Here is a 25,865-nt window from a genome sequence, read left to right as displayed (position 1 = left end):
GACAGATGAGGAAAATGAGGGATGACAGGACTGCAGGTGTTTCCATCTTGCCAGGCCAGTGGACTTGCTTATCCGTCCTGGTCTCTTCCTATAACCCCACCACCACCACCACCACCACCACCCGGGATGAGTGGAATGCAAAACAAGATGAGAGAGTGTGTGCTCCACTATGAAGAGAGCACCACGCTTCCTCCCTACTTGAGCCCCCACCCTCCAAATCCCGCAAAAGAAAAAAAAACGATTGCTAGATGGTCCAGTTCTTTATTTAGAAACCTGATTGTTCAAGAACATGGTGGGTGGGTCTCTGTATCCCACCCTTTTCACTGGATTGTGTCAGAAGTGGTGGGCAACTTTCTCGCATTTCCTCAGTAACAGAGGAAGGCACCTCACCTCAGATGCACAGATTATAGACAACAGTGTGGAAAGGGAAAGGAGCAGGAAACCCCAAGCCAATCCAAGGGAAGGGGGCAGCAGCAGGGGCATGGCAGGGGCCTGCCTCTTAGGGCCTGCTGCATGGCCCATGCTTCTTGCTCCCCTCTCTACTCCACTCAAATAATCACTGCCTCTTTAGGTAGGAAGGAGAAATGAACCAAGTTAGGGGACATAACAGGGGAAGCCAGAGAGGCAAGAAAGGGGATGTGGGCAGAAGCCTGGGAGAGCAAAACTCACAGGCCTGGCGTGGTCTTCAGGGCAGCTTTCAGCAGTAGCAGCAGCACTTTACCCCATGGCCCCTCCACACCCCTGGCTGGGGCCCCACAAATCTACAGCTCAGCTCTACTCTGCAGTTTTTCCTTCAGGACGCCAGGAGGTGGAAGACAGGTGGGGAGGCAGCAAGGCCAGTCCAGGAAGACTCTGGGCTCCTTGGCAAATTGATGGTAGTGGTGGTCTCAGAAGTCAAAGTCATCCAGGTCCCCCATGCCCTCCCCGCCTCGAGAGCCCCACACCCGGCGGTAATTGCTCTCCAGATCTTTCTGCCGCTGCCGCTCCTTCTGCGCCTCTTCAGCTCCCTGCATCTGGTGGGGGGTGGGGGGGCGTGGGGTGAGCTGGAGTTTTGCTGGTGGGCCCAGGGAAGCACTGGGCGCTGGAGGATCCAGGGACTGGCGGCGTGGGGCAGGCGGGGACGGGGCACACACACTTCTTACGGGGCTCTTGCTGAGGGCCCGAACACCCAGCTGCCAGCACCACCAGCCTCTCTTACAGGTGAGGAAACTGAAGCTCAGAAAGTGGAGAGGCTGGGATGTGCCTGTGTGACTCTAAACCATGCTCTCAAAACCACAGGGTGCGACAGGAGGGGGCAGGCTGCAGGTCCGGGACTTAGGGGGAGGACGCCTCTCACCAAGATATTGAAGAAAATCTCCTTGAGGTTTTTCGTGTCCTCATCAGTCAGCCAACGTGCATCCTCCTCAGTCCCTTCGGCCCCGGGTCGGACAATTTTGATCTCAATTTTCCCTGGAAAGGAGCGGGATGGGCAGTGAGGAGAGGAAGTGCGGCCTCAGTACAGGTCCTCTGCCCCCAGGTTCCCAGCCGAGGTTTCCAGTCCACCTAGGCCCAGCCCCCGGCTTCCGGCAGCAAGCCCTTCCAACAGCTCTGAAGCCAGCCCCGCCCTCCAGGGCCCACCTTCCGCCGTGAGGCCCTCCCTCTCCAGCAGCTCTTTCACCAGCCCCTCGATTTGTTTCAGCTGAGGGTTTTCCCGTTTCATCTCGAGGACTGTCAGATCCTGATTGGGACCTCCGTGACGGAGCCTGGTGACCCGGACCCGGACTCTGTGCTCAGGATCCTCCTCTTAGAGGGGGAAACACACAGGGAGACACAAAGCAGAGCCGTGACTCCAGGGTTAGGGGCTGTGCTGCTCACCTCTCCTTAAACCATCAACTGTTTTTGGCAGTTATTCCACCTCAAACATGTATATGAACAAGGGCCAAAAATAAATCAATCCCCTGACGCCATTCCAGCCTATAAAGCTCCCTCCACCAATTGCAGCTTTCCTTCTTCCCTCCGGACCCAATAATTCTGCCCATCACCTACAGGAAAACAACTGTTTTCTGAAGCAAAAATCAGGCCACCTGGGCCTACAAGGAAGTTTTGTTTTAAGAAGCAGGTTGGAAAACTGTGGTTTGGCACTCCCCATGTTGGCCCCCAAAAGACACTTTAATGTTTACAGAGAAAGTAAGAAGGGAGGGTTGAAATTCGAACATTCCATTTGGAATGTCTGACCTCCACACCATAGCACCCCATGGAATGGACACAAGGAGGTGCCAGAAGAAGGGATAACTTCAAGGCTGTCCAGGCAACGGGCTGATGAGCAGCTGGCTGCCTATTCACAGCCTTCGAGCTGGGGCGGGGCCTCTCCCAGTACAAAGTCCTGCTGTTGGAAGGCTGCCTGCTGCACAGATGTGTGGTCTTCAGCACACAGATTCACAGTCACTCAGCTTACAGGTACTGATTACCCGCTATGTGCCGGGCAAAGTGCTAAGCACTGGGAGTACGGGAGCCAATCAGAGACTAAGACAGACATGTTCTAGAAGCTGCTTCCTAAAGGGATGCATAGGAGGTAACCAGGCAAAGGGATGGAGGTGGTGGGGAGAAGGCAAGAGTGACAACAGTGTTCCAGAAAGAGGGAAGGGAGTGAGAACTCTACTCTCACAAGGGACAGAACATGATGCCCTCTGGCACACAGCAGCTGAGGGCTAACGACAGGGACTTGGCTTCCTGGCTGACAGCTCTCACCTGCTGGGCGGGGAGAGAGGGGAGGCTTTCTGGGGACAACCCTCCTTCTCCTGTGCTTCTTCACCACCTCTGGACTCTGCTTTTCCTCCAGCCTTTTGATGAGTTTGTTGAGAGTGGATGTCAGGGCCAGCAGAGCCCGATCGCGCTCTGACTCCTTCTTCAGCCCGTCTGGGTCCAGCTCCTTCTCTGTCTGGAACGCCCAAGGGGAGGGAGTGGAGAGTGAAGGGGCTGGGCAGCAAAGGCCAGTGGTCCATACTCTACAGAAGACTCATGTCTAAGTCTCATCCCTCTCTCTGATGCCCCCTCCTCCCCACCATCCCCCCTTTTAATTAAATAACAACTATCATTTCAGAGGGCCCTGTCCCAGGCACCGTGCTGTGCCAGGGGCTGCCCTTTGTTCTGTTTTAGCCCCTTGCCTGACCTGCCCACAGGAGCAGACAGCTGTGGAAACAGGAGGAACAGCTGTGCTTACCTCCTGGATGATGTTCTCCAGTTCCCGCTCCATGCCAGCCTTCACCTCCGAACGGAGCCGCTCTCGGTCTGATGGGAGCAGTATTCCTTCCAGTTCCTTCTCAAATTCTCCCAGTAACTGCCGTTCATCCTCATCTTCGTCCTCCTCCTCCTCCTCCTCTTCTTCTTCCATCTCATTGTGATGTTCTGTGTCACCCTTTTCCTTCACCTCTGGTTCCCTTTGAGGGACTTCTGCAGCATCGTCTACAGGCTGCTCTTGGCCTGCATTTGGCTTCCCCTGGTGGGCGGGGATCAGAAGAAAGGTAGATGGTTGCGCTTTCAGGAGAGACACATGGTGGAAGGCAGACAAACAGTGGCTGGGGTGTGGTAGCAGGTGACTGAAGAGGAGTAAAGGCAGGGCATCAGTTTTACAGGGCCCAGCTCAGAGCAGGGGTGGTTCTCCAAATGCTCCCAGCAGGAAGGCAGATACCACCCTTCCCTTGAGCAAGGCCTGTACCTTTTTTGTTCCACCTTTCAGCTCCTCAATCAATCGAATCAAGTCTGCAGGACTCCGAATGACTTTGACCTGCACGTTGTTCTGAAAATCTGAGATGAAAGAATAGGAATGGACCCATTTTGTCCTAAATCCTATTTTGACTTCCTAAGGAGAAGAGTTGAGGAGTCCAAGGAAGGACATGGCGCTACCTGTCTGGTCCGAGATAGGGGCCAACATACCTCTCCAGAGAGCACTGGCCTAAGGTGGGTTCAGGTGGGAGAGAGAAGGGTGCTAACAAGCTGCTAAGGCCCCTGCTCTTTCACACACCGCTGAGGCCCTTCTGGCAATCCCCCATTTTCAGGACTCCAGAAGAGATTCCAGGGCCAAGGGCTCCTCTCCCCTGGATCCTGTTCTCCTCATTCCACAAATATAAACATCTTATTACTCAGTTCCAAACATTCCACTGTGAACTACAGACTTATTCTCATTTAATCTCACAACGCTCTAAGGTAGGGGTGATTACCCACGTGCTATGGGTGAGGAAACTGAGGTTGCATGAAATCATCCAAGATTACAAAGTCAGCAAGAGGTGGAACTGCTGTGTCTGTTACCTCCCTAGAAGAGACTGTTGTCTACAAAGGGTACTAATTCCTGTAAAAATGAATTTGCTATTGGCCTGGCTGCCCAACCTCCCTCCCAGTGTTTAGCTCTACCCCTACCCCTGCCAACCGAAAAATACATTCAAGAAGTAAAGGAGACCTGGAGGGTTTGGTTCACTCACCATCGGGAGAGCCTGGAGCTGGATCTGCTGGCTCAAGGTTTGGTTCCTGCTCCTGATGAAGAGGAGAGGGCAGAGTCAAGTACGCAAGCTTGTTTCCACCTACCATACTTTCAAGGCGATGGTTCTGGGTATATCCTTGCCTCCCTAGATAGATGTACGTCATCTCATAATGACCTCAGCTCGAATAGTCCTCCATCCCAAAGCCAGGTTCAGCCTCATCAGAGAAATGGCTAGGAAGCTAGCTCTCACCTCAGCCTGTGCGTCCTCTCCACCTTGGGCCTGGCCCTCTGGCTCATGAACCATCTTCCAGAAATCTGATTGCTTACTGTCATCCTTGGTTGGGCTTGCACCTGGGACACAGAGAACAGGGATGAATCTGAAAGGAGGGGAGACTCGGAAGGGAACAAATAGAATGGGGACATTCCCCTGCTCTGTTACTAAGTTGGTAGGGCCCTGAGTACTTTTTCACCACATCCCAACAGTCAGTACAGGACAATAAGACTGGAGAAGGGAAGAAATGGAGACTAGTTGCATGGAACAGGTGATGCAAGGTCCTACCCGCTCTCTTTGCGGGCACCACCTCAGGCTTGGTCTCACTCCACATGTGAGGGTCCAGGTCTTGCAGCTCCTCTAGGACTTTATGTCCATACTGCTTTGACTCTACTGAAAAACAGTGTTGTAAGACAAGGACACATTCCTCCGGGCTCTTCAATACTTTATCTGCTACTTGTCCCTCCCATGGCTCTCCTTGCTCTTTTAATTACTTACCAGTTTGCCTCTGAATGTAGGCCATGTACTCCTCGGGCTGCAGGGCAGGGTGACAGAGAATGGCTTGGGGAGCAGCACTGGGTGGGGGCCGGAGGAGAGGATGGGGGCAGAGCCGAGGAGTCCGAATGGTCAGCACATAGGAGCAGGACAAGGGCTCATCCACACGATCAATGTAGTCCCCAGAAATACCAGCACCCTCATCACAGAGGAACTGCCAAGGCAGAGAGGATAAATAGTAATTACCACCAATAATTACCGTTAGTTCTTAGTGCAGCTGCTTTTTATTAAGCACTTAGTATGTGTCAAACACTATGCATACATTATATATATGCCACTATACATATATTAACTCCTTTAATTATCAAAAATTAGTATTAGTATCTCAACTCTGTAGATCAAGAAACTTAGGTTTGATGCAGTTAAGGGACTTGTTCAGGTTGACCAGCTGGTAAATGGTAAAAAAAAAAAAAGGACTGAACTCAGGCAGCTTAACTGTAAGTAACCACCTGATTTCTGTTTCACATTCTTGCTTTTTGCAAATACACTATATGTATGTGTGTGTGTGTGTGTGTACATATATATTCTATGTGTATGTGTGTAAACAATTAAAATTGCAAACAGTTCTAAGGTCCTTATTCAAAAAACAGAGTAAAGATATCAATTAATGTTAGCCTTGGACAAATTAAATGTGTACCATTGTAATTTCTAAAGCAACAATTAAAACTAAAAGAAAGAGACTCCCACTTCTGGAATGACAGCATGAGGAGCTCCGTAGACCCACTCCCTAGTGAAATTCCATAACAGGTGAAAAATTTCTAAAAACATAAATATTTAAAATCTCTGGAAATTTTCCTAAGGATCGAGCAAATTAAGAAACAGCTATTACAGAAAATTTTCCAACTCTTTTTTTCTTTTACACCTGAAATCCATGTAACTTTACTAACAATTGTCACCCCAATAAACTTTAATTAAAAAACAAATTCTCAATAACCACAAAGACAAACTTTGTTAAATGATATAAAAATACCTTTAAAAAATGAAGTATTTTTACATACACACATAACAGTGAAAATTTTCCAACTCTTAAACAGTGAAAGTTTGTAGCACTTGGGCCATGACCTGCCTTGGTCACGCCCTTAACCCTACCCCACAGCTAAATTAGACAGATGTTCCACTCCAGGAGAATGTGGTAAAAAGAAATGAGGTTTCCCATCCCCTTTGCGTCCAGTCAAGAGATATGCTATTTCACCAGGAGGGGCAGACCACCAGTATTTCTCAACCCTCCCCAGTTCTAAGTGCCTGGTGAATGTGGTCAAGAGATTGAGGACTCTTCCTCCACCCAGCCCCATTCATCGCACAGAGGCTATACCTCAGCTAAGGTCCAGAAGGACAAGAATCTTGGGCCCCTGATCACCCTAACCCCAGATCACTAATAGGACAGAGGTTTCACAACAGAGATGCAACTGAAAGGACCAGAGGCTATCAGCCCTGCCCAACTCCCAGAAAATAAAACAGGAGTGTCACTCTGAGAGAAATAGATCACTATTCCTGACACCAGCTCCAGAGCAGGGGATTAGTGATTTTGCCCAGAAGAGGCAGTCCATAAGAACAGAGAGCTTTAAACCTCTCTCCAAAGAAACCGAGTTTATGTGAAACTGACTTTATGTGGCTTTAGAGTATGAGAAAGTTCGAGCCTAAGGGCACCCTTAAAAAAATGGAGATTTTGGTTGAAAACAATTCAGAAAAGGCTGGTAGCTCCATTTGAGCAACAAGCTAAACCAGAGGCTAGCCAGTATAACAGAGAACCAAGGAAAGAGACAGCAATTAAGAGCTCTCCTGAGGTCAGAACAAACCTAAATATCTGCATTAAAAACAACTGTAAAGGGGCCCAAATTTAATTGGATCAGACTATGAGCAACTTATGCCCTATGTGTCAAAAACTATAGAGTAATCAGCCAGCAATTCGTGGAGCTGAACAAGTGGATGTGTTACCAGCAAAGGCAGACAGCTTAACAGATCAGCAAGAGACAGTCAAAGACAGCCCTGCTGAAACCACCGTTATCTAGGGTGATTGCATACATACCCAAGACTGTGCCCTCAGAGGAGTGACATAAGGGGTTCCTATCACAGGGGAAATAGGCTTCATTAAAATGGTCCAGCCACATCATTAAAGAAATAAACAAGCAAACAACAAAAACAAGTCTTATCGTGGAGGGCAGCAATCAGCATTCAGAGTTGCTATATTACCTCAAATATCTAGTTTACAACAAAAAAATTATGATATGCAAAGAAATAGTTAAGTAGGACCTTTACACAGGAAAAAAGCAGGCAACAGAAAATGCCTGTGATCTACGTCAGATTTCATAGAAAAAAACTTTAAAGTACTCCTTATAAAATATGTTTAAAGAACTAAAAATTTAAATCATACAAAGTATGTTCTCTGACCACAATGGAATGGTATTAGAAATGGATAATATAAAGAAATTTGGGAAATTCACAAATATGTGGAAATTAAATAATACACTCCTAAATAACCAATGGGTCAAAGGAAAACTACTTGGAGATGAATGAAAATTAAGATACAGATATTAAAACTTATGGAATGTAGCTAAATCAGTGTTGAGAGGAAAAGTTTTACCTATAAAACACAATATTAAAAAGAAGAAATACCTCAAATCAATAACCTAAACTTTCACCTTAAGAAACTATAAGAAAAGCAAAATTAAACCCTAAGCAAGCCGAAGGAAGAAATAGATTAGAACAGAAATAAATGAAATAGAGAATAGAAAAGTAATAGAGAAAAACGAATGAAACTAAAAGTTGATATTTTAAAAGATCGATAAAAGTGACAAAACTTTAGCTAGACTGATCAAGAAAAAAAAGAAGACTCAAGTTAGTACAATTTGGAAAGCAAGAGTGACATTACTACCAACCTTACAGAAATAAAAAGGAATATTATGATCACCTATATACCAACAAATCAGATAACTTAGATGAAATGGACAAATTTCTAAACAGACACAAACTACCAAAACTGACTCAAGAAATAGACAATCTGAATATACCTATTGCAAGTAAAGAGACTGAATTATTAATCAAAAAACTACTCACATAGAAAAGCCTGGGCCAGATGGGTCCTCTGGTGAATTCTACCAAACATTTAAAAAGTAATAAAAAGCAAAGCTTCTCAAATTCTTCTAATAAAGTGAAGAGGAGGGAATACTTCCCAACTCATCTATGAGGCCAAATACCAAATCCAGACAAAGATATCAGAAGAAAAGAAAGCCAAAGGATAAAATCTCTTATGAATGTAGACCACCTCCCCACTCCAATCCTCAAATAATCTCAAAAAATCCTCAAATACTAGCTAACTGAATTTATCAACATGCGGGATTTATTCCATGAGTACAAGGTTGGGATAACATTAAAACATCTGTCAATGTAATTAATATACCCTATCAACAGAATAAAGGACAAAAACCACATGATCATCTCAATGTACACAGAAAAAGCATGACAAAATTCAACACCTCTTTATGATCAAAATAACAAACTAGGAATAGAGAGGAACTTCATCAACCTGATAAAAGGCATCTATGAAAAATCTACAGCCAACTTCATATTTAATGGTGAAAAACTGAATGGTTTCCCCCTAAGATCAGGAAGAAGACAAGGATGTTTGCTTGTGCCACATCTATTCAACATTGTACTAGAGGTTCTGACCAGGGCAATTAGACAAGAAAATGAAATGCAAGGCAATTAGATTGGGAAAAGTAAAACTGTATTTATTTATAGATGATCTGATCTCATATATAGAAAATCCTAAGGAATACACTAAAAAAACTATTAGAACTAATAAATGAATTCCATTGATTGCACGAAACAGGAATCAATTGTATTTCTATACACTTTCAATGAACAATCTAATAATAAAATTAAGAAAATAACTCCATTTGCAATAGCATCAAAAAGAATAAAGTAATTAGTAATCAATGTAGCAAAATAAGTATAAAACTTATACTATGAAAACTTCAAAATACTGCTGAAAGAAATTAAAGACTTAAATAAGTTGAAAGACATCCAACTTCATAGATTACAAGACTTAATACTGTTAAGATGGCAATACTCCCCAAACTGATCTTCAGATTCATTGCAATGTCCGTAAAAATTCCAGTTGCCTTCTTTGCAGAAATTAACAAACTGATCCTAAAATTCGTATGAAAATTCAAAGGACTCCAAATAGCCAAACCAATCTTGAAAAAAAGGAACAAAATTGGGGAACCTGTCCTTTCACATTTCAAAACTCGCTACAAAGCCACACTAATCAAGACAGCTGGTACTGACATAAGGATAGATATATAGACTGATGAAATAGAATTGAGAGTCCAGAAATTAACCTTCACTTTTATCATCATGGGATTTTCAACAAGGCTACCAAGATAACTTGATGAGAATAGTCTTTTCAACAAATGACGCTAGGCCAACTGGATATCTACAAGCAAAAGAATAAAGTTTGATTTCTACCTCATACCATGTACAAAAATTAACTCCATATGGATCAAAGATCTAAATGTAAACCTATAAAGTTCTCAGAGGGAAACAGAGGTTTAAGTCTTCAAGGCATTAGATGAGGCAATGGTTTATTATTAGGTTGGTACAAAAGTAATTGCGGTTTCTGTAATTATTTTTACTTTTAAACCGCAGTTACTTTTGCACCAACCCAATAGATATGACATCAAAAGCACAAATAACAAAAGAAAAATCGGTAAGTTGAAATTTTTAAAATTAAAAGCTTTTGTGCTACAAAGGACACCATCAAGAATGTGAAATGACAACCCACCGTATTGGAGAAAATACTTGCAAATCACATATCTGATAAGGGACTATATCCAGAACATAAAGAAAGTTTACAACTCAATAATAAAAAGACAAATAATGCAATTTTAAAATGGGCAAAAGATCTGAATAGACATTTCGTCAAAGAAGATAGATAAACTGCTAATAAGCACATGAAAAGATGTTCCACATCATTAACCATCAGGCAAATGAAAATGAAAACCACAATGAGATGCCACTTCATACTCACCAGGAAGGCTATAGTCAAAAAGATAAAAACAAGTGATGAAGACGCAGAGAAACTGAAACCCTCATATACCACTGTGCGACTGTAAGATGTGCTACTGTTTTGGGAAATGTGTGGCAGTTCCTCAAAAAGTTAAACATAGAATTCAATTCAATTCAATTCAATTCGTTGGCATTTACCAAGAGAAATGAAAACATGTCCACACAAAAACTTGTTCACAAATGTTAAAAGCAGCATTGTTTATAATAGGCAAAAAGTGCTAACAACCCAAATATGCACCAACTGATGAATGGATAAATAGGATGCAGAATATTATGATTTGGACAGTAAAATGTAATGAAGTACTAGTACCTGCTACACATAGATAATCATGGAAAACATAGTAAGTGAAAGAAGCCAGACACAAAAGGTCATACATTGTATGATTCGTTTATATGAAATGTCTAAAATAGGCAAGTCTATAGAGACAGAAAGATTAAAGGTTGTCTAGAGTGGAGTGTGGGGTCGGGGGTGTGAAATGGAGAGTAACTGGTAATGGATAGGGGATTTCTTTTAGGGTGATGACAATGTTCTAAAATTGATTATGGAATGTTCACAACTATATAGTACGTTCACAACTCTGTGAACATACTATAAAAACCCGACTGAATTGCACATGGAATTGTATGATATGTGAATTATATCTTGATAAAGCTATTTAGTTAGTTATTCAAAGCTATTTAATTAAAAAAAGAAATAAAAGGACAGAAAAGAAACAGAACAACTGGGACAAAAGAAAGCATAAAATATTACGTACAAATATATATAAAACAAATGGTTAAAATCTTTAAAAATACAACTATATGCTGTTTAGAGAACACATTTAAAGCATAAGATTGTAGGAAGGATAAACGTAAAAGGATGAAAAAATATAGTAAACAAATAACTTAATGAAAGCTGTTATAGCTATATTATTATCACACAACAGATTTTAAGTAAATAAATTACTAAGATAAAGAAGGTCAATTCATACTGTTAAAAAGGTCAGTTTATGAAGAAAATAAATTCAATTACATGTAATTGTCTTCCTTATTGTCTGTCCCTATCACGTAGAGCAGGAATTTTTGTCTGTTTTGTTCACTGAAATATCCCTAGCAACTAACTAGAACAGTGCCTGGCACATAGAAGCACTTAATAAACATTTGTTGAATAAATTAACACATAGCCTCAAGATACATAAAGCAACAATTGACAGAATAATAATGAATAAAGAATAACAGACAAATCCATGGAGACAAATCAGTAAGGGTACAAAAGATGTGAACAGCATGATTAACAATCATGACAGAGATACAGAAAACACTGTACCTAACAATACAACACACACTCCTTTCAAGCACAAAGAAACACTCACAGAAATTGAAATACATGGACTGTACAACAAGTTTTAACAAATTTAAAAGGACTCAAATATAATGATATAACCATAAAAAAGTCTATATAATTATAAGATATTTAAGATGATCAGGCAACTTGAAAATACTGATTATTTGATGACAAGGAATTACTGTTAATTTTTAAGTGTGTTGGCATTGTGTTTATGTTTTAAAAATAACTCTGATCTTTTTAAGGATAAATATAGAAATGTTTGTGGATGAAATGGTATAATGCCTGTACTTTGCTTCTAAATAATCTGGAGTGAAGGAGATGGTAGAAGGAGATAGGCAAAGAGAAAGATAAAATGAGACTGCCCATATTTGTTGAAGCTAGATGATATGCAGGGGCTCATAGTATAATTATCTCTGATTTACATATTTAAAATTTTCCATAATAAAAATTTTTAAAAGATAATATTTAAACATACACAAACCGCACACAAAAATTATACTTTTAAGATATATTTACACATGTAAATATGTATAATGTAGTCATCTTTTGTGATAACAAAAAATTGGGGGGAAAATTTTAGTATATGTGCTGCCGAAGCGAGCACATGGGGGGGAAATTTTAATCAGTACAGTAATGGTGACAAAATGGTGGAATATTCATACAATGGAATATTGTGCAGATGTAAAACAAAGAATAAAGCTCTAGATGTCATTGAATGATCGCTAAGAATTAAGAATTATTGTCAAGAACGTGTGTTTAATGGTATATTGTGCGGAAAAAGAAAAGGAAATAAGGATCTTTTGTGATAAAAGCTTGTAAACACACAAAGAAATACTGGAAGGACACACACGGTTGGAACAGGGTTGAGAGTCGGGTGAGGGGGTGGGTGGGAGGGCAAGATGGGAACTAAGCCGATAGCAGATAAGTTTGGGAAGGAAAATTATCATTGTACACCTTTTTATACTTTCTGGGTTTTGAACCACAGGAAAATATCCTTTTAAAATTTAGATGAAGAAGTTTAATATAGCCATAAAAAAAAAACTTGTGAGACATATCTAAAGTAGTATTTGGAAAGAAATTGATAGGAGATATATTATTATAAAAGAGGAAAAGCTGAGGGTGGCCGGATGGCTCAGTTGGTTAGAGCGCGAGCTCTCAACAACAAGGTTACCGGTTCAATTCCCGCATAGGATGGTGGGCTGCGCCCCCTGCAACTAAGATTGAAAATGCGAGTAGACTTGGAGCTGAGCTGCGCCCTTCACAACTAGATTGAAGGACAACGACTTGGAGCTGATGGGCCCTGGAGAAACACACTATTCCCCAATATTCCCCAATAAAATTTAAAAAAAAAGAATAGGTGAAATGAATCTATTTAAAAAAAAAAAAGAGGAAAAGCTGGAAGTGAATGAGCTAAGCGTTCATTTCAAGAAGTTGACAAATAACAGCAAAATAAACCCTCAAAATGTATAAGGCAGGAAAATAAAGACTGAGTAGAAATTAATAAAACAGGAAGCAAATACAATAGAGAGGCTCAACAGAGCCAAAAGTTGGTTCTTTGAAAAGACTAATAACACTGACCTCTGGTGAGACTAACCAATAACAAAAGATAGAGGCAAAAATAGCCCACGTGGTATGAAAAGAAGGATCTAATTACAGATGCTACAGAGATGAAAACGGTACTAGAAAGATATCATGAACTTTGTTTTATGACAATACATCTGAAAAAACCAGATGAACTAGACAAATTCTTAAAGATTGTAACTTACTAAAAGTGACCTAACTGGAAATAGAAAACCTTGAATATTCTCCTAAAACTCCTGAAGAAATGATTCAGTACTTTCAAATCTTTGCACAAAGAAAACCTAGACCAAGATGAATTTACAGGTGAATTCAAGCCAATATTCACGAAATAAAAAAATTGCTATTTACACACTCTTCAGAGTACAGAAAAAGAGAGAACATTTTTGAACTTACCTTTTGAGGCTAGCAAAACTTTGTTACCACAACATGATAAGGACAGTACTAGAAGATAGTCACAGGGATGTACAGCATAGGGAATATAGTCAAAAACATTGTAATAACTATGTATGGTGCCAGGTGGGAACTAGACTAATGGGGGTGAGAATCACTTGGCAAGTTATATAAGTGTCTAACCACTATGCTGTACACATGAAACTAATTATAATATTGAATGTCAACTGTAATTGCAAAATTTTTTTAAAAATTTGTTTTTAAAAAACAGTACTAGAAGGAAAAACTTACAGATCATTGTCTCTCAGGAGATAGACAGGCTTACCTTGTTTTATTGTGCTTTGCTTTACTGTGCTTCCCAGATATTGTGTTTTTTACAAACTGAAGGTAAGGCCTATCACCGCAAAAAGATTATGACTCACTGAAGGCTCAGATGATGTTAGCATTTTTTTAGCAATGAAATATTTTTTAATTAAGGTACTACATTGTTTTTGTAGACCTAATGCTATTGTACACTTAAGAGACTACAGTATATTGTAAATATAACTTTTATATGCACTGGGAAACCAAAAATTTGTGACTCGCTTTATTGCGGTATTTGCTTTATTGCAGTGTCCAGGAACCACACTCGTAATATCTCCAAGGTGTGCTGTATACAAGAATCTTTTGAAAAAGTAGCAAACCAAATCCAGCAAGATATAAAAGGGATGGGCAAGAATAATACATATGACCAAATTGGGTTCATCTTAGGAATGCAAAATTGGCTTAATAATAGAAAATCAATAAATCATTTAATTTCAAATGAAAGTTTGGATTAATATTAGGATATCAATTAAGTACATTAGTTTAAATCAATTTCATATTAATCAAGAAATACTTGAAAAGATGATTGTTAGGAATCAATAAAATGCAAATTAAATTAATAGAGAGATACCTTTACATGCCCAATAAATTAGTAAAAATTTAAAAGTTTGATAATATCAAATATTGGCCAGGATATGGAATGTTGGGAACTCATACATTGCAATAAGAATGTAAATGGGGAAAAAAACTTTGGAAAATATTCTGTATTGCCAAATAAAGTAGAACATGGTTCTCACCTTCATATCCTATGACTCAGCAATTGTACTCCTAGATGAAATCCTCTCCAATGAAATTCTTGTACATTAGAAGGGACTTAAAAGAATGTGTTCACAGTCCCAGTATTTCGTGCTAGCAGAAAACTGGAAACAATCCAAATGTCCACGAAAGGTCATTGGATGAATAGATGTTGATGAACTATACAAAGGAACACTATGGATGCACTGCAGCCACAGCCATCGACATGCATGAATCTCATAAACAGAGCATTAAGCAAAAGAAACAAGTCCCAGAAGACTTCTGTCTATGCACTCTGAATGTGTCCATACAATATGATGCCATTTGTATAAAGTTCAGAAAAAAGGCTAAATTAAATGGGATGCATACAGAGACGGTGAAACTAAGAAAAGCAAAGGAATTATCTTCATAAAGTCGGGATAGCAGTTACCCCTGTGGAAAAGGGAAAAGAGGGATATGGTGTGCTGGGGCACAGAGAGCTTTTAAGGTACTGTCAGGGTTTTCCCACAACCTGAGGTGATTAGATAGGTATTTCCTTTATTATTTCTTACACAATACAGGTGTGTTTTATACAGTTTTATGTACTGTGGTATATTTCACAATAATTTTGTATACGTGATGAGGAAAAATGGTCACAACATTAAGGTATAAGAGGAATATGAGAGGAATAATTTCCCATGAAGATAGCACAGTTCTGAGTTTATATGCACCTAACAGTCTCAAAATATATGAAGGAAAAATTAAAATTGCCAAATATACAGCGAGAATTTTAACACACCCCTTTCACCAATTGATTGGGCGACTGGACAAGAAATAAGTAGAAAATTTGACCAACACAATTAGAATCTAGGACTGGGTCATTAGAGAAAACCCATGCTTTCAAGCACACCCAGACCCTTTTTTAAAGTTCACCATAAAGAAAGTCACCAATCACCAAAACAATCATTGACACAACAGCATAAAATTAGAAATAAATAGCAATCATATAAAAACAACAGAAATAAACATATTTGTTGAGAAACATAATAAGCATGATTCCAAATAAGTTCTGAAGCAAAGCACAAGCCATAATGAAAATGGAAACACCGCATATCAAAACTTGAGAGATGCAACCAACATGGTCCTCAGAAGGAAATGGGTGGTTAGGAAGGGAGAATGTGAGGGAAGCATGCCACACAACAAGTTGGAAGACTAGCTGCAACTCCTATAAGGAGAAAGGGATAATCTCTCTATTATACAAAGAACTGTTACAAATTGAGAAGAAGATCAATAACCCATTAGGTAAGTGAGCACAGAATTTGGGTGGTTGGAAAAAAAAGTAAAGGAGGAAAGAGAGACAAACAACTCTTAAATAAGAGTAAGAGAAATGCAGGTTAAAACCATGCCGGTAAATCGTTCTTTATCTGATGCCTATCTGATAATTGGCCAAAATCCAAAATTTTAAGAACACACTGGGTTGGCATAGCTGTAGGGAAACCAGCATTTTCATATAATTCTGGGTAACTTGACAGTACATATAAAAACAACACAAATCTACTTCCAGGAATTTAATCTCCATATACTCTGTTGGTATAAGGTTATTCACTGCAGTACTTTTATGTCAATAAAAAAGTTAAAACAACCTAAAATGTCCATCAACAGGGAAATATTTAGATAAATGATGGTGCAAGGGTATAAGAGAATAACAGCAACCATAAAAAAGGAAGAAGAAGCTTTTAATACATTGATTTGGAAAGAGCTCAAAGATATATGCTTGTATACGCATTAAAAAAATCTCTGAGTGTATAAGTAGAAGCCAACAATGGTTACCTTTCTTACGGAGATGGGACCAGGCCGATGAGGAGAAAAGCCTTTCCTTCCTATACTTTTTAAAGCATTTCTATATTTGAATTGTGAGAATGTACAATACCCATTCAAAAAATTAAATAGAGAATTTTATAAGTGTGAAAAAACCCCAAGAAGTTAGAAAGAGTACACAAAGAGAAGAAAATAACAAAGATAAAATAATAAGGACATTAATGAAGTAGTAAACAGACAATAGAGAGGATGAACAAAGTCAAAAGATGGCTCTTGCACTAATTAGATAGATAAATCTCTGGCAAGACAGATCAACAAAAAGAGAAAAGGCAAAGTCGATATTAAGAATTAAGAAGAGGATATATTTTCAAAAAACAGATTATGAAAAAGAAAATACTATAATTTTATGGCTAATACACTTAAAAATGTAGACAACTAAATAAACGGCCTATGAAGTTATAATTTATTAATGCTTCATGCATAGTAAACCGAAACAATCTTATAATTATTATAAGTATAATAAAAGCACAGGCAATAAAAGAAAAAACATAAATTAGACTTTGTCAGAATTCAAAACTTCTGTACATAAAGAATACTATTAAGAGAATGAAAAAGCAACCCACAGAATGGGAGAAAATATTTGCAAATCATGTATCTATCTGATAAGCAATTAATATCCAGAATATACAAAGAACTCCTACAACTCAACAATGAAAACAAATATCCCCATTCAAAAATGAGCAAAGTACTTCCACAGACATTGCTCCAAATAAGATATGCAAATGGCCAATAAGCACATGAAAAGATGCTCTGCGACATCAGTCATTAGGAAAATGCAAATCAAAACCACAAAAAGATATCACTTCGTACTCATTAGGATGGCCATTATTAAAAAGGAAAAGGAAAATCACAAGAGTTGGAGGAGGTGTGGACAAACTGGAATCCTTGTGGATTGCTAGTGGGAATGTAAAATAGTGCAGCAGCTGTGGAAAACAGTTTGGCAATTCATCAAAAAACTAAACATTAGAATTACCCTAAGGTATATTCCACTCCTAGGCACATACCCAAAAGGACTCAAACAGATACTAGTACACGAATGTTCATTTAGTCATTATTCAAAATAGCCAAAAGATGGAAAGATTGTCCGTCTACCAATAGATGAATAAACAAAATATTATTAAACAGTCCATGAAAGAAATATGCCATAAAAAGGAGTAAAATTCTGATATATGCTATAACATAGATGAAACTTGAAAACATTATGCTAAGTGAAATAAGCCAGACACAAAAGGATAAATATTATATGATTCCTGTTATATGAGATACCTAGAACAGGCAAATTCATTGAGAAAGAAAGTAGAACAGATGCTGGGAGAGGAGGAAATGGAATATTACTACTTAATGGGCACAGAGTTTCTACTTGGGATAATGAAGTTCTGGACATAGATAGTTGTAATGGTTATACAACATTGTTAATGCCCTTAATAAAACTAAAGTGTACACTTAGAAATTGCTAAAATGGTAACTTTTATGCTATGTATATTTTACCATAGCTTAATAATAAAAACAAATAATAAAACAAAATAATAAAAACAAACGTAAAAAAAAAAAAAGGACATTGAAAAATGGGCAATGCGTCAAATTCACCCATAAAATATGTACTCCCAGTAACCCAATAACTCTCCTTCTAATTCTTGCACATTCACAGTGAGACCTATATTGCAAGACTGCGTGTAAAGAGCCACAGAGTTGAAAGCCAACTGTTTCTCAATAGAGGAATGGTTAAATAGACAATGAAACACAATGCAGCCATTAATATCATTGAACTAGGTATCTTCATGTAATGCCACAGAATGGCAAAAACAGAATGGAAAAAGCAAGTTGATAACACTGATGTATAATTTTAAAACACAAAACAATATATATCGTCTATGATACGTGTATCAGTAATAAAAGTACAAAGCAAGTATGGAGATGGTTGGGGTTGTTTCTGGACAGGTGGGAGAGGGAAAAAATGAGAGGCTGGGCTTCAACTATATCATTAACATTTTAATTCTTTATTAAAAAAATCAAACAGATTTAAAGCAAATATGGCAAAATGTGAACATCTGTTTTAACTTGGCAGTGTATTCATGGGTTTCTATGACATTACTTTCTCTACGCTTGAAATGTTTCATAATTAAAAATTAAAAAGGAAAAAAATCCTAGATCTCTCTGAAATCTTTCTTATATAAGAATTGAGATAGAGATCCAAACTTATCTAATTCCAGATGGCTGACGAATCATTCTCAAACCCCACAGAAATTACATATTTCCCAAACACTACGTACACAGCTCCTACCGAGGCATCGAGGCGTGGGGAAGATGAAACTTCACCATGCCTGCCCTGGAGTGAGGGATTTACTCAATCACACAGACAACGAACTGGAGTGGTCAGTCAGATTATGAGAACTGAAAAACAGAAGCAACCAGGCAGGAATTCCCTCAGTTTTCTTTTACTAAAACCTGCGGACTCCCCAACAAATATAGCACCCTCTCACTCTAGTTACAACCCTAGAGCCCCACTCCTCAGGATAACTGCTTTCCTGTGTTCTGCATCCCAGTACCGCCCACGTTCTCTTCTTGTTCTTTCTCGGGTACCTCAACCTCTCCTTCTTTCTACTAGGTCCACCCAACATTTAAACCTGCTCCCATGTTAAGACACAAAACCACCGAGGAGCACCCTCTGTGACCCCACAGCCCCTCTCTAGTGCTTGTCTTCCCCTCTCCTTCCATCTAGACTTCACCACTTTCCTCAACACCTCATTTTCACCACCCCCACTGACACTGCTCTAGCAAAGATCGCCAATGACCTCCATCATCAAGTCTAACAAAGGACTGGGCAGAGGTGACTGGGGCTAGGAGACTTACGTATTTTCATCTGGTTCCCATGCTAACTGTCTGAATTTTTATTTCTGTGTGCATACTTTGCTTTTATTAAAATAATAACTCTTATGATTACATACAAGCCGTTTTTAATTCTCCTCCTTCTTGAAGGTTCAGATGCAGCCAACACCATCGACCTGTCCCTCCTTGAGACATGTCCTTCCTGGGTTCCATGTCACCAGTCTCCTCTCTGGCCCTTTCTTCTTGGGAAAGCCCCCTTCTGCCCACGCTTTCAATGATGGCTCCCTCAAAGTTCTGGCCCCCTTTCTCACTATATAAGGTTTCCTGGGGGAGGGGGATTTTATCCATACCATGACTCCAATTATAACCAGTATGTTGATGACTCCCAACCCTCTGTGTTCAAATCAGATCACTCTCCTGAGCTCCAGACCCATAGATCCAACAGCCTCTTCAGGTATCTGCACTGGATGCCGATAGCCACTAAAACTCATCCTATTCAAAACCAAGATCATTTTTACCCAACCTACTCCTCTGCCCACCCAACCTATCTCAGTAATAAGAATCACCACCTATCAAGTTGCTCAAGCCAGAAACCAGGGAATCTTATTCTATTGATTTCATCCCCTAAATCTCTCCAAAAAATCCCATTTCTTCATCCCGGGGCCACCTTGTTTTCTCACCTGCATTGCTGCAACTGCCTAACTGGTTTCCCAATCATTTGATATACTTCAGCCTGAGTGAGCCTTCCACACGAAAACTGATTATGTCATCATTTTGCTTAAAATACTTCATTGGTTCCCCCATGTTTCTCAGATTGTCCAAACTCATTAACATAGCTACAGACTTCATGACCTGTGACTTGTCCCCTCTGAACAGGTGCCCAGCTCCCTTCACACAACCTCCCAAACCCCCTTCCCACAATTCTCTCCAGTCGCTGTGAATAGCTCTCAAGTCCTGAGTAGGCCATTCCCTCTTGCCTCCTGGCATTGTGCATTCACTATACCGTCCACCTGGAATGCTCTCTTCTCTCTCCCACTCCTCTACAGCTACTGGACTAACTCCTCATCCTTCAATTGTCAGTTCAAGTATCACTTTCTCCCAGAGGCCTCTCCTTTACCTAGAATTGGTTAGTTCCTTCATTGTATGCTCTCCTGTGATACTTCACTCATCAGAGTTATTCCACCTATCAGAGTATTCATCCTACTTGTTGTAGCTGTTTATTTAATGTCTCTCTCCTGAGAACAGGATTTGGTCTCTCAGTCATCATTTTATCCCCGGTTTCTATTATAGTGCTTGGCATAGGGCCTGTATTTTCAACAGACATGAGGAAAATACAATCTTCGCCTTCAGTTCTTAGTCTACTGAAGTTACAAAGAGGTAAAGAAATAATGAGAATAAAGTGCTATATTAGATTATATGTATGGATGCTTAGAGGTTGCTATGGTCTGAATGTTTGTGTCCCCCTAAAATTCATGTGTTGAGATCCTAACCCCCAATGTGATGCTATTAGGAGGCGGGGCCTTTGGTAGGAGCTTAGGTCACGAGGGCGGAGCCTCATGCATGGGCTAGTGCCCTTTCAAAAGAGACCCCACAGAGCCCCCTGGACCCTTCCACCATGTGAGGATACAACAAGAAGTCTGTGACCTGGAAGAAGGCCCTCACCCAAACATGCTGGCACCCAGATCTCCAACTTCCAGCTTCCAGAAATATAAGAAATAAATTTCTGTTGTCTATCAGCTACCCAGCCTGTGGACTGAGACATGGATACAGGTGGATGTATGTATATGAAATGCTGAAGGAACACAACCAACTTCTGGGTTAGCCAAGAAAGTTCACATAAAATAAGTGATATTTGACCTGGCTTATCATTCCTTTTATTCATGCAAGGAATAATTTCTGGGCACCTACTTGGTGCCAGGCATTGTTCCAGGCACTAAGGACACAGGAGAAAATAACCAGACCTTGTCCCTGACTTCCTGGAGCTTATTGTAGTGGGGTAGACAGGGAGAGATCGTACACTCAGACGAATAGGATAGTTTCAGGAAATGACACATGCTTCAAAGAATATAAAACACTGTAGGCGTTTACCAGGATGGGGGCAGAAGAATGCACACGCGTACGTGTGTGTGTGTGTGTGAGTGTGTGTGTGTGTGTCTATGTCAGATCTTCCTGTGGAGTTGTCACAGGCATATTCGAGTATAACCTGCATGAGGGGATGGAGCCAGCCATTCAGAGACATGTGGAAAGATGGAAGAAAACAATGAGGCCTACCGGTTAAAGGAAAGAAAGAAGGCCAGTGGGGCAGAAGCACAATGAGTACTTATATCTCTAGGCCAGGCATCATCCCTGAACTCCAGAATCACACAGGCAGCTAGCTACTGCCTAGATATCACCACTGGGATGTCCAATAGGCATCTTGGTCTTCATATGCCCAACACCAACCTAGTTTTCTCCTCCAAACCTGTTCCTTCCTACTTTACTAAATGACAATTCCAGTCTTCCAGTTGCTCTTGCTAAAACCCTGCAGTCATACTTGACTCTACCCCACAGCCAATCCATCAACAAATCTTATTGGCTCTACCTTCAAAATATATCAAGAATCCAACTGCTTCCTACTACCTCCACTGCTACCACTCTGGTCTGGGTTGAAATATTTGGATCTTATCCTCTGAACACGGCAGAATCATCAAAACTTTTCCAGGACTGGGCAGAGAAGTGACACATGCTTATAGTAGCATGTTGGAGCCAGCTCACACCAGTTCACAAGAGCCAACTGGCAAATTTTCAGCAATGTTGCAAGACAGTAGACATCATGGTAATAGCATTAATTTGACCATGGTGGGAATATTTATAACATGGATATTGGCAAATATTATAAATCAGGACGCCCCTCTCCACGCCCCTTACCCTACCCTAACGATGTGGATATGCAACATTTACCAGCACACAATTGTATGTGCAAATCTGTATTACAGAAAGGTAATTCTTATGTGGTTCTCTACAGGTGTGTACGTTTGTGAATACACATGAGAATCACCTAAGGAGCTTTTCTCACCATACATCTGCCTGCCTGCCTGAACTCATTGAGGACCACTGCATCAGAAACACTTGTTAAGAAGCTGTTGGCAGTGATGCAGGTGAGAGATGAAGGTACCAAGCATAGGAAAGAAGAAGAAAGTTGTGAGAGAAATCTAGAATAGATTGGACATGCTTTGGTATTTACGAGAGAACTAGATCCCTTTCCTTTATAGCACTCCTCAGTTTGTAATCACAGACTCGTTTCTGTGGTTCTTTTGTTAACATCTGTCTTCCTTTCTAGACTACGCACTCCACGAGTGCAGGGGCTGCGTGTTTGCCTACCACTTTATTCCCAAAACCTACTGAAGAAAGGAGAACACAATGAAGAAGAAGGAAAGACCAATAATGACCTTCAGGTTTCTAGGTTAGGTGACAGAAAGGAGAAACATTGAAAAAAAGAATAAGTGTGGTTGGATGTTCGGAGGGGAAGACTTGGGAAATGTTGACTAGAAGTGTTTCTGAATATCCAAGCAGTGATATCCAGTTGGCAACTAGAAATAATAAGAGTCTTAAACTTAGGGTTTGGGGTCTGAGAAAGAGACCCTCATGACTGTACAATGCAAGACTGTCCTCTTCTATTAGAATCTGCATTGTCACTGAGGGAGTTATCAACTTCCCTCTTTCAAAACTCACCCGAACCTCGGCCTCCCGGGGTCTCCCATTGAGGTCACACTTGGATCCATTGACATAGGTCTGGCTGTGGTAGCGTTTCAGGCGATGCTGCTTGGAAGCCTGGGGAGGACATCAGGCAGGAAGGGTGGGGTAAGAAAAGACAGCAAGAAGGCAAGAATGGTACCTTGTCCTAATGGCCGCCAAACCCCAGGAAACAGTTAATTCTAACCCTCCCCTTCTTTTCAGGGCTCTTAGTCTGCAGCCAAGACCCCTTTCTCTCCCAGTCCCACACTCCTGCCACCTTGGCTGTTTCATCATCCCAGTTGAAGGCCGATTGGTAGTAGCCGAGATAGAGAACTTCACCTTTGATCTCTGAGTCTGCAAGAGAAACCACAGCAAATTATGGTTACTCCCTTCTAAGAGGACTAGGAGGAAGAGGACTGGGAAGGCAGGTCACCTTCCATGACAGGTTGCTAAGGGCTTAGGGAAAATGTAGATGTGAGTCACCTTCCATGTGATACTGCTGGATGTGTCGTCCATAACAGAATTCATATGTCCACCAGTCCTTGGTCTGACAATAAAAAAATAAACAGTCAGGGGGCTGGAGTGCCGATGTCTCTTCTTGGAACCAGAATCTCTCCTGGCTCCAAGATACATAACCTATCACCTACTTCTCGTCTCCCTCTGCTTCCATACTCAATTTGCCAGATTCTCAATAAGGAGGGAGGGCTGTGACTCAGAGAGATACTTATAAAGTCTGTTTTCCACCTGTGGGCTTTTTAAGCCTACCTTTTTAAATGATTTTTTAATCCTTTTTGCTCTCCATAAAGATAAGAAATCATGATATCCTTGAAGCACTAAGACCAGGGAAACATAAAATATTAAAATATTAATTTAACTTCTACAACATTCTCGTGCTGTTCTGTCACTGGGGATACAGCTATGAACAAGAAAAATTCTCTGACCTCATAGACTTTAGTGCTGGGACTAGACCAAAAATAAATACACTGATGATTCAGTTAATCAGATCATTTCAGATCATGAAAAGTGCCACGATGAAAATAAAATAGGATATTGGGGCAGACAGTGATAGGGGCAGGGGGTGGTTTTACCAGGAAAGCTTCTCTAGAGGAGTGCCCCTCCTACCCCACACTGACCCTCTTTAGGGTCAACCCTTGGCTTAACCCTTATTTTGAGATCTTCTATCCTAACCCTCCTCTACATTCAACAAAGTGTCACCGGTGGCTGCAAAATTCTGTCTCTTTCCTGTCTGTAAAATGTATACTCCTCCAACGGCCTTCTTAACTTTGAAGTTAAGTTAACTCCCAGTCCCTTTCACCTTCAGCAGGCAGGGAGCATCTTTCATTGGGCTCAACAACTCGGGGATCCCAGGCCCTTGGTAAGCAGGTGCCTCCTCCTCCCTTTCACGCTGGAAGTGAATAGCTCCAGCTGGCAGGCGACATTCATAGCGCTGTTTGTACTTAGAGGAGACAATCACCACGTCCGAAGCTTGGCTCTGGGAAAGAAGGGAGAATAGGTGGACAGGGAGGCAAAGAGAGCCTCGGATCAGGCAGAACAACGAGATCCTCTTCAGACCCCGGGGGAAAGCCCAGTCAAGACAGAATGAGCCACAAGTCCTCCAGCTTTGTTTAGCAGGTGACGGGAGAGGGCACACCCACTTCTCCATAGGGGCGGAGTCGGGGGGGTGGTTTCGATCAGGAACTAGGACCTGAAGCTGACAGCGGGAAGCCCCACCCCTCCCAGTCCCTGGCCCCAAGGGAATGGGTCTCAGCCTGCGATACTCAGGAGACATCGTAAAACTCCTACCTACTCTTCCTGATTCTCCCGCCGCTCCTTCGGCTCTCTCCTTAGCTGCCCTTCTTCCTGTACTTTTCCCCCTTCCCCTTGCCCCGGACCCCTGCCCGCTCTACGCCTCCTCACCTGTCCTCCCATGACAGGCAGCGGCAGGATCTCGATCCCATAACGCATCTCACTCAGTTCTTCCAGGTTCAGGCTCCCGACACAGCTGGTCAGACTTGCAGGTAACAGGAGCCCCAAAAGCAGAAGCCCCAACAGCCTGGACAGCAGCGTTTCTGCCGCCATCTTTCGTTCCCCTTCTTATCCAGAACGACTCCTTCCGCCCTAAACCTGGCAGCAGCTTCACCACGTCCATTAACGCCCCAAAATCTCATTGGCTAGGTGTTCTGTCCCTCTCACCTACCTTATTCCTATTTGTAAACGTGACTCCAAAGCCCACGGAGAGGTGGATCACGACCATTGGCAAAATCACTCGCTGCTCGTAATTGGTTCGAGAGGCTAACCAATCATCGACGAGATAAGACCTCCTCCCACTCACACCCAGTTCCAGAAAGGCGTGGTCTATGCTGGGTCCTTTTAAGCAGTTTTCTGTCTTCGCACAGCTGTCACCCGCATCATTTCTTATTACTTTTTTTCAGTCGTTTCTTGCACTGTAGCCTGTCCCCACCAGGTGGAGGCTTGAGGCCAAAGAGTGGATGCACGCAATACCCCTGAAAGATACTTAATACTTGTTGCAAAACAATTATATAAAAACGCTCCTCTTTTCATATATACATACAACTTTAAGGCAATCTGGTAATTTGTGTCAAAACCTTTCTACACGATTCTGTCTGCACAATATGTTGTCCTCCAATAAAATTATCATAAATAAATAATGGGGGCTTCCAGTTAAAGACTGGGGAGAGGGAAAGGCAAATGCACAAATTATCCTC

General features: G+C 41.2%; 1 protein-coding gene across 6 annotated transcripts; it reads right to left on the bottom strand.

Annotated features, from left to right (window-relative positions):
* Nucleotides 1–242: 242 nt before the first annotated feature.
* OS9 (OS9 endoplasmic reticulum lectin) lies at nucleotides 243–25,537 on the bottom strand. 6 transcript variants are annotated; one of them, XM_081060984.1, is made up of 15 exons: nucleotides 25,057–25,327; nucleotides 24,455–24,631; nucleotides 23,623–23,686; nucleotides 23,417–23,493; nucleotides 23,137–23,235; nucleotides 5,223–5,433; nucleotides 5,013–5,114; nucleotides 4,704–4,804; nucleotides 4,455–4,506; nucleotides 3,695–3,783; nucleotides 3,200–3,475; nucleotides 2,728–2,917; nucleotides 1,618–1,782; nucleotides 1,337–1,449; nucleotides 243–1,013 (listed from the first exon to the last, which is right to left on the bottom strand). In XM_081060984.1, exons 1-15 carry the CDS (start codon nucleotides 25,216–25,218, stop codon nucleotides 888–890), a joined length of 2,004 nt encoding a protein of 667 aa, XP_080917110.1. In that variant the 5' UTR covers nucleotides 25,219–25,327; the 3' UTR covers nucleotides 243–887. The 6 variants fall into 6 exon arrangements, with proteins under 6 accessions (XP_080917110.1, XP_080917112.1, XP_080917111.1 ...); XM_081060985.1 differs by lacking the exon at nucleotides 25,057–25,327 and adding an exon at nucleotides 25,337–25,536 and having other exon boundaries at nucleotides 244–1,013; nucleotides 5,013–5,117; XM_081060983.1 differs by having other exon boundaries at nucleotides 244–1,013; nucleotides 5,013–5,117; nucleotides 25,057–25,420.
* Nucleotides 25,538–25,865: the final 328 nt, after the last annotated feature.

The sequence above is a fragment of the Rhinolophus hipposideros genome, assembly GCF_964194185.1.
Source record: "Rhinolophus hipposideros genome assembly, chromosome: 9".
NCBI classification, from domain to species: domain Eukaryota; kingdom Metazoa; phylum Chordata; class Mammalia; order Chiroptera; family Rhinolophidae; genus Rhinolophus; species Rhinolophus hipposideros.
This window is presented reverse-complemented; position numbering and strand designations above follow the sequence as displayed.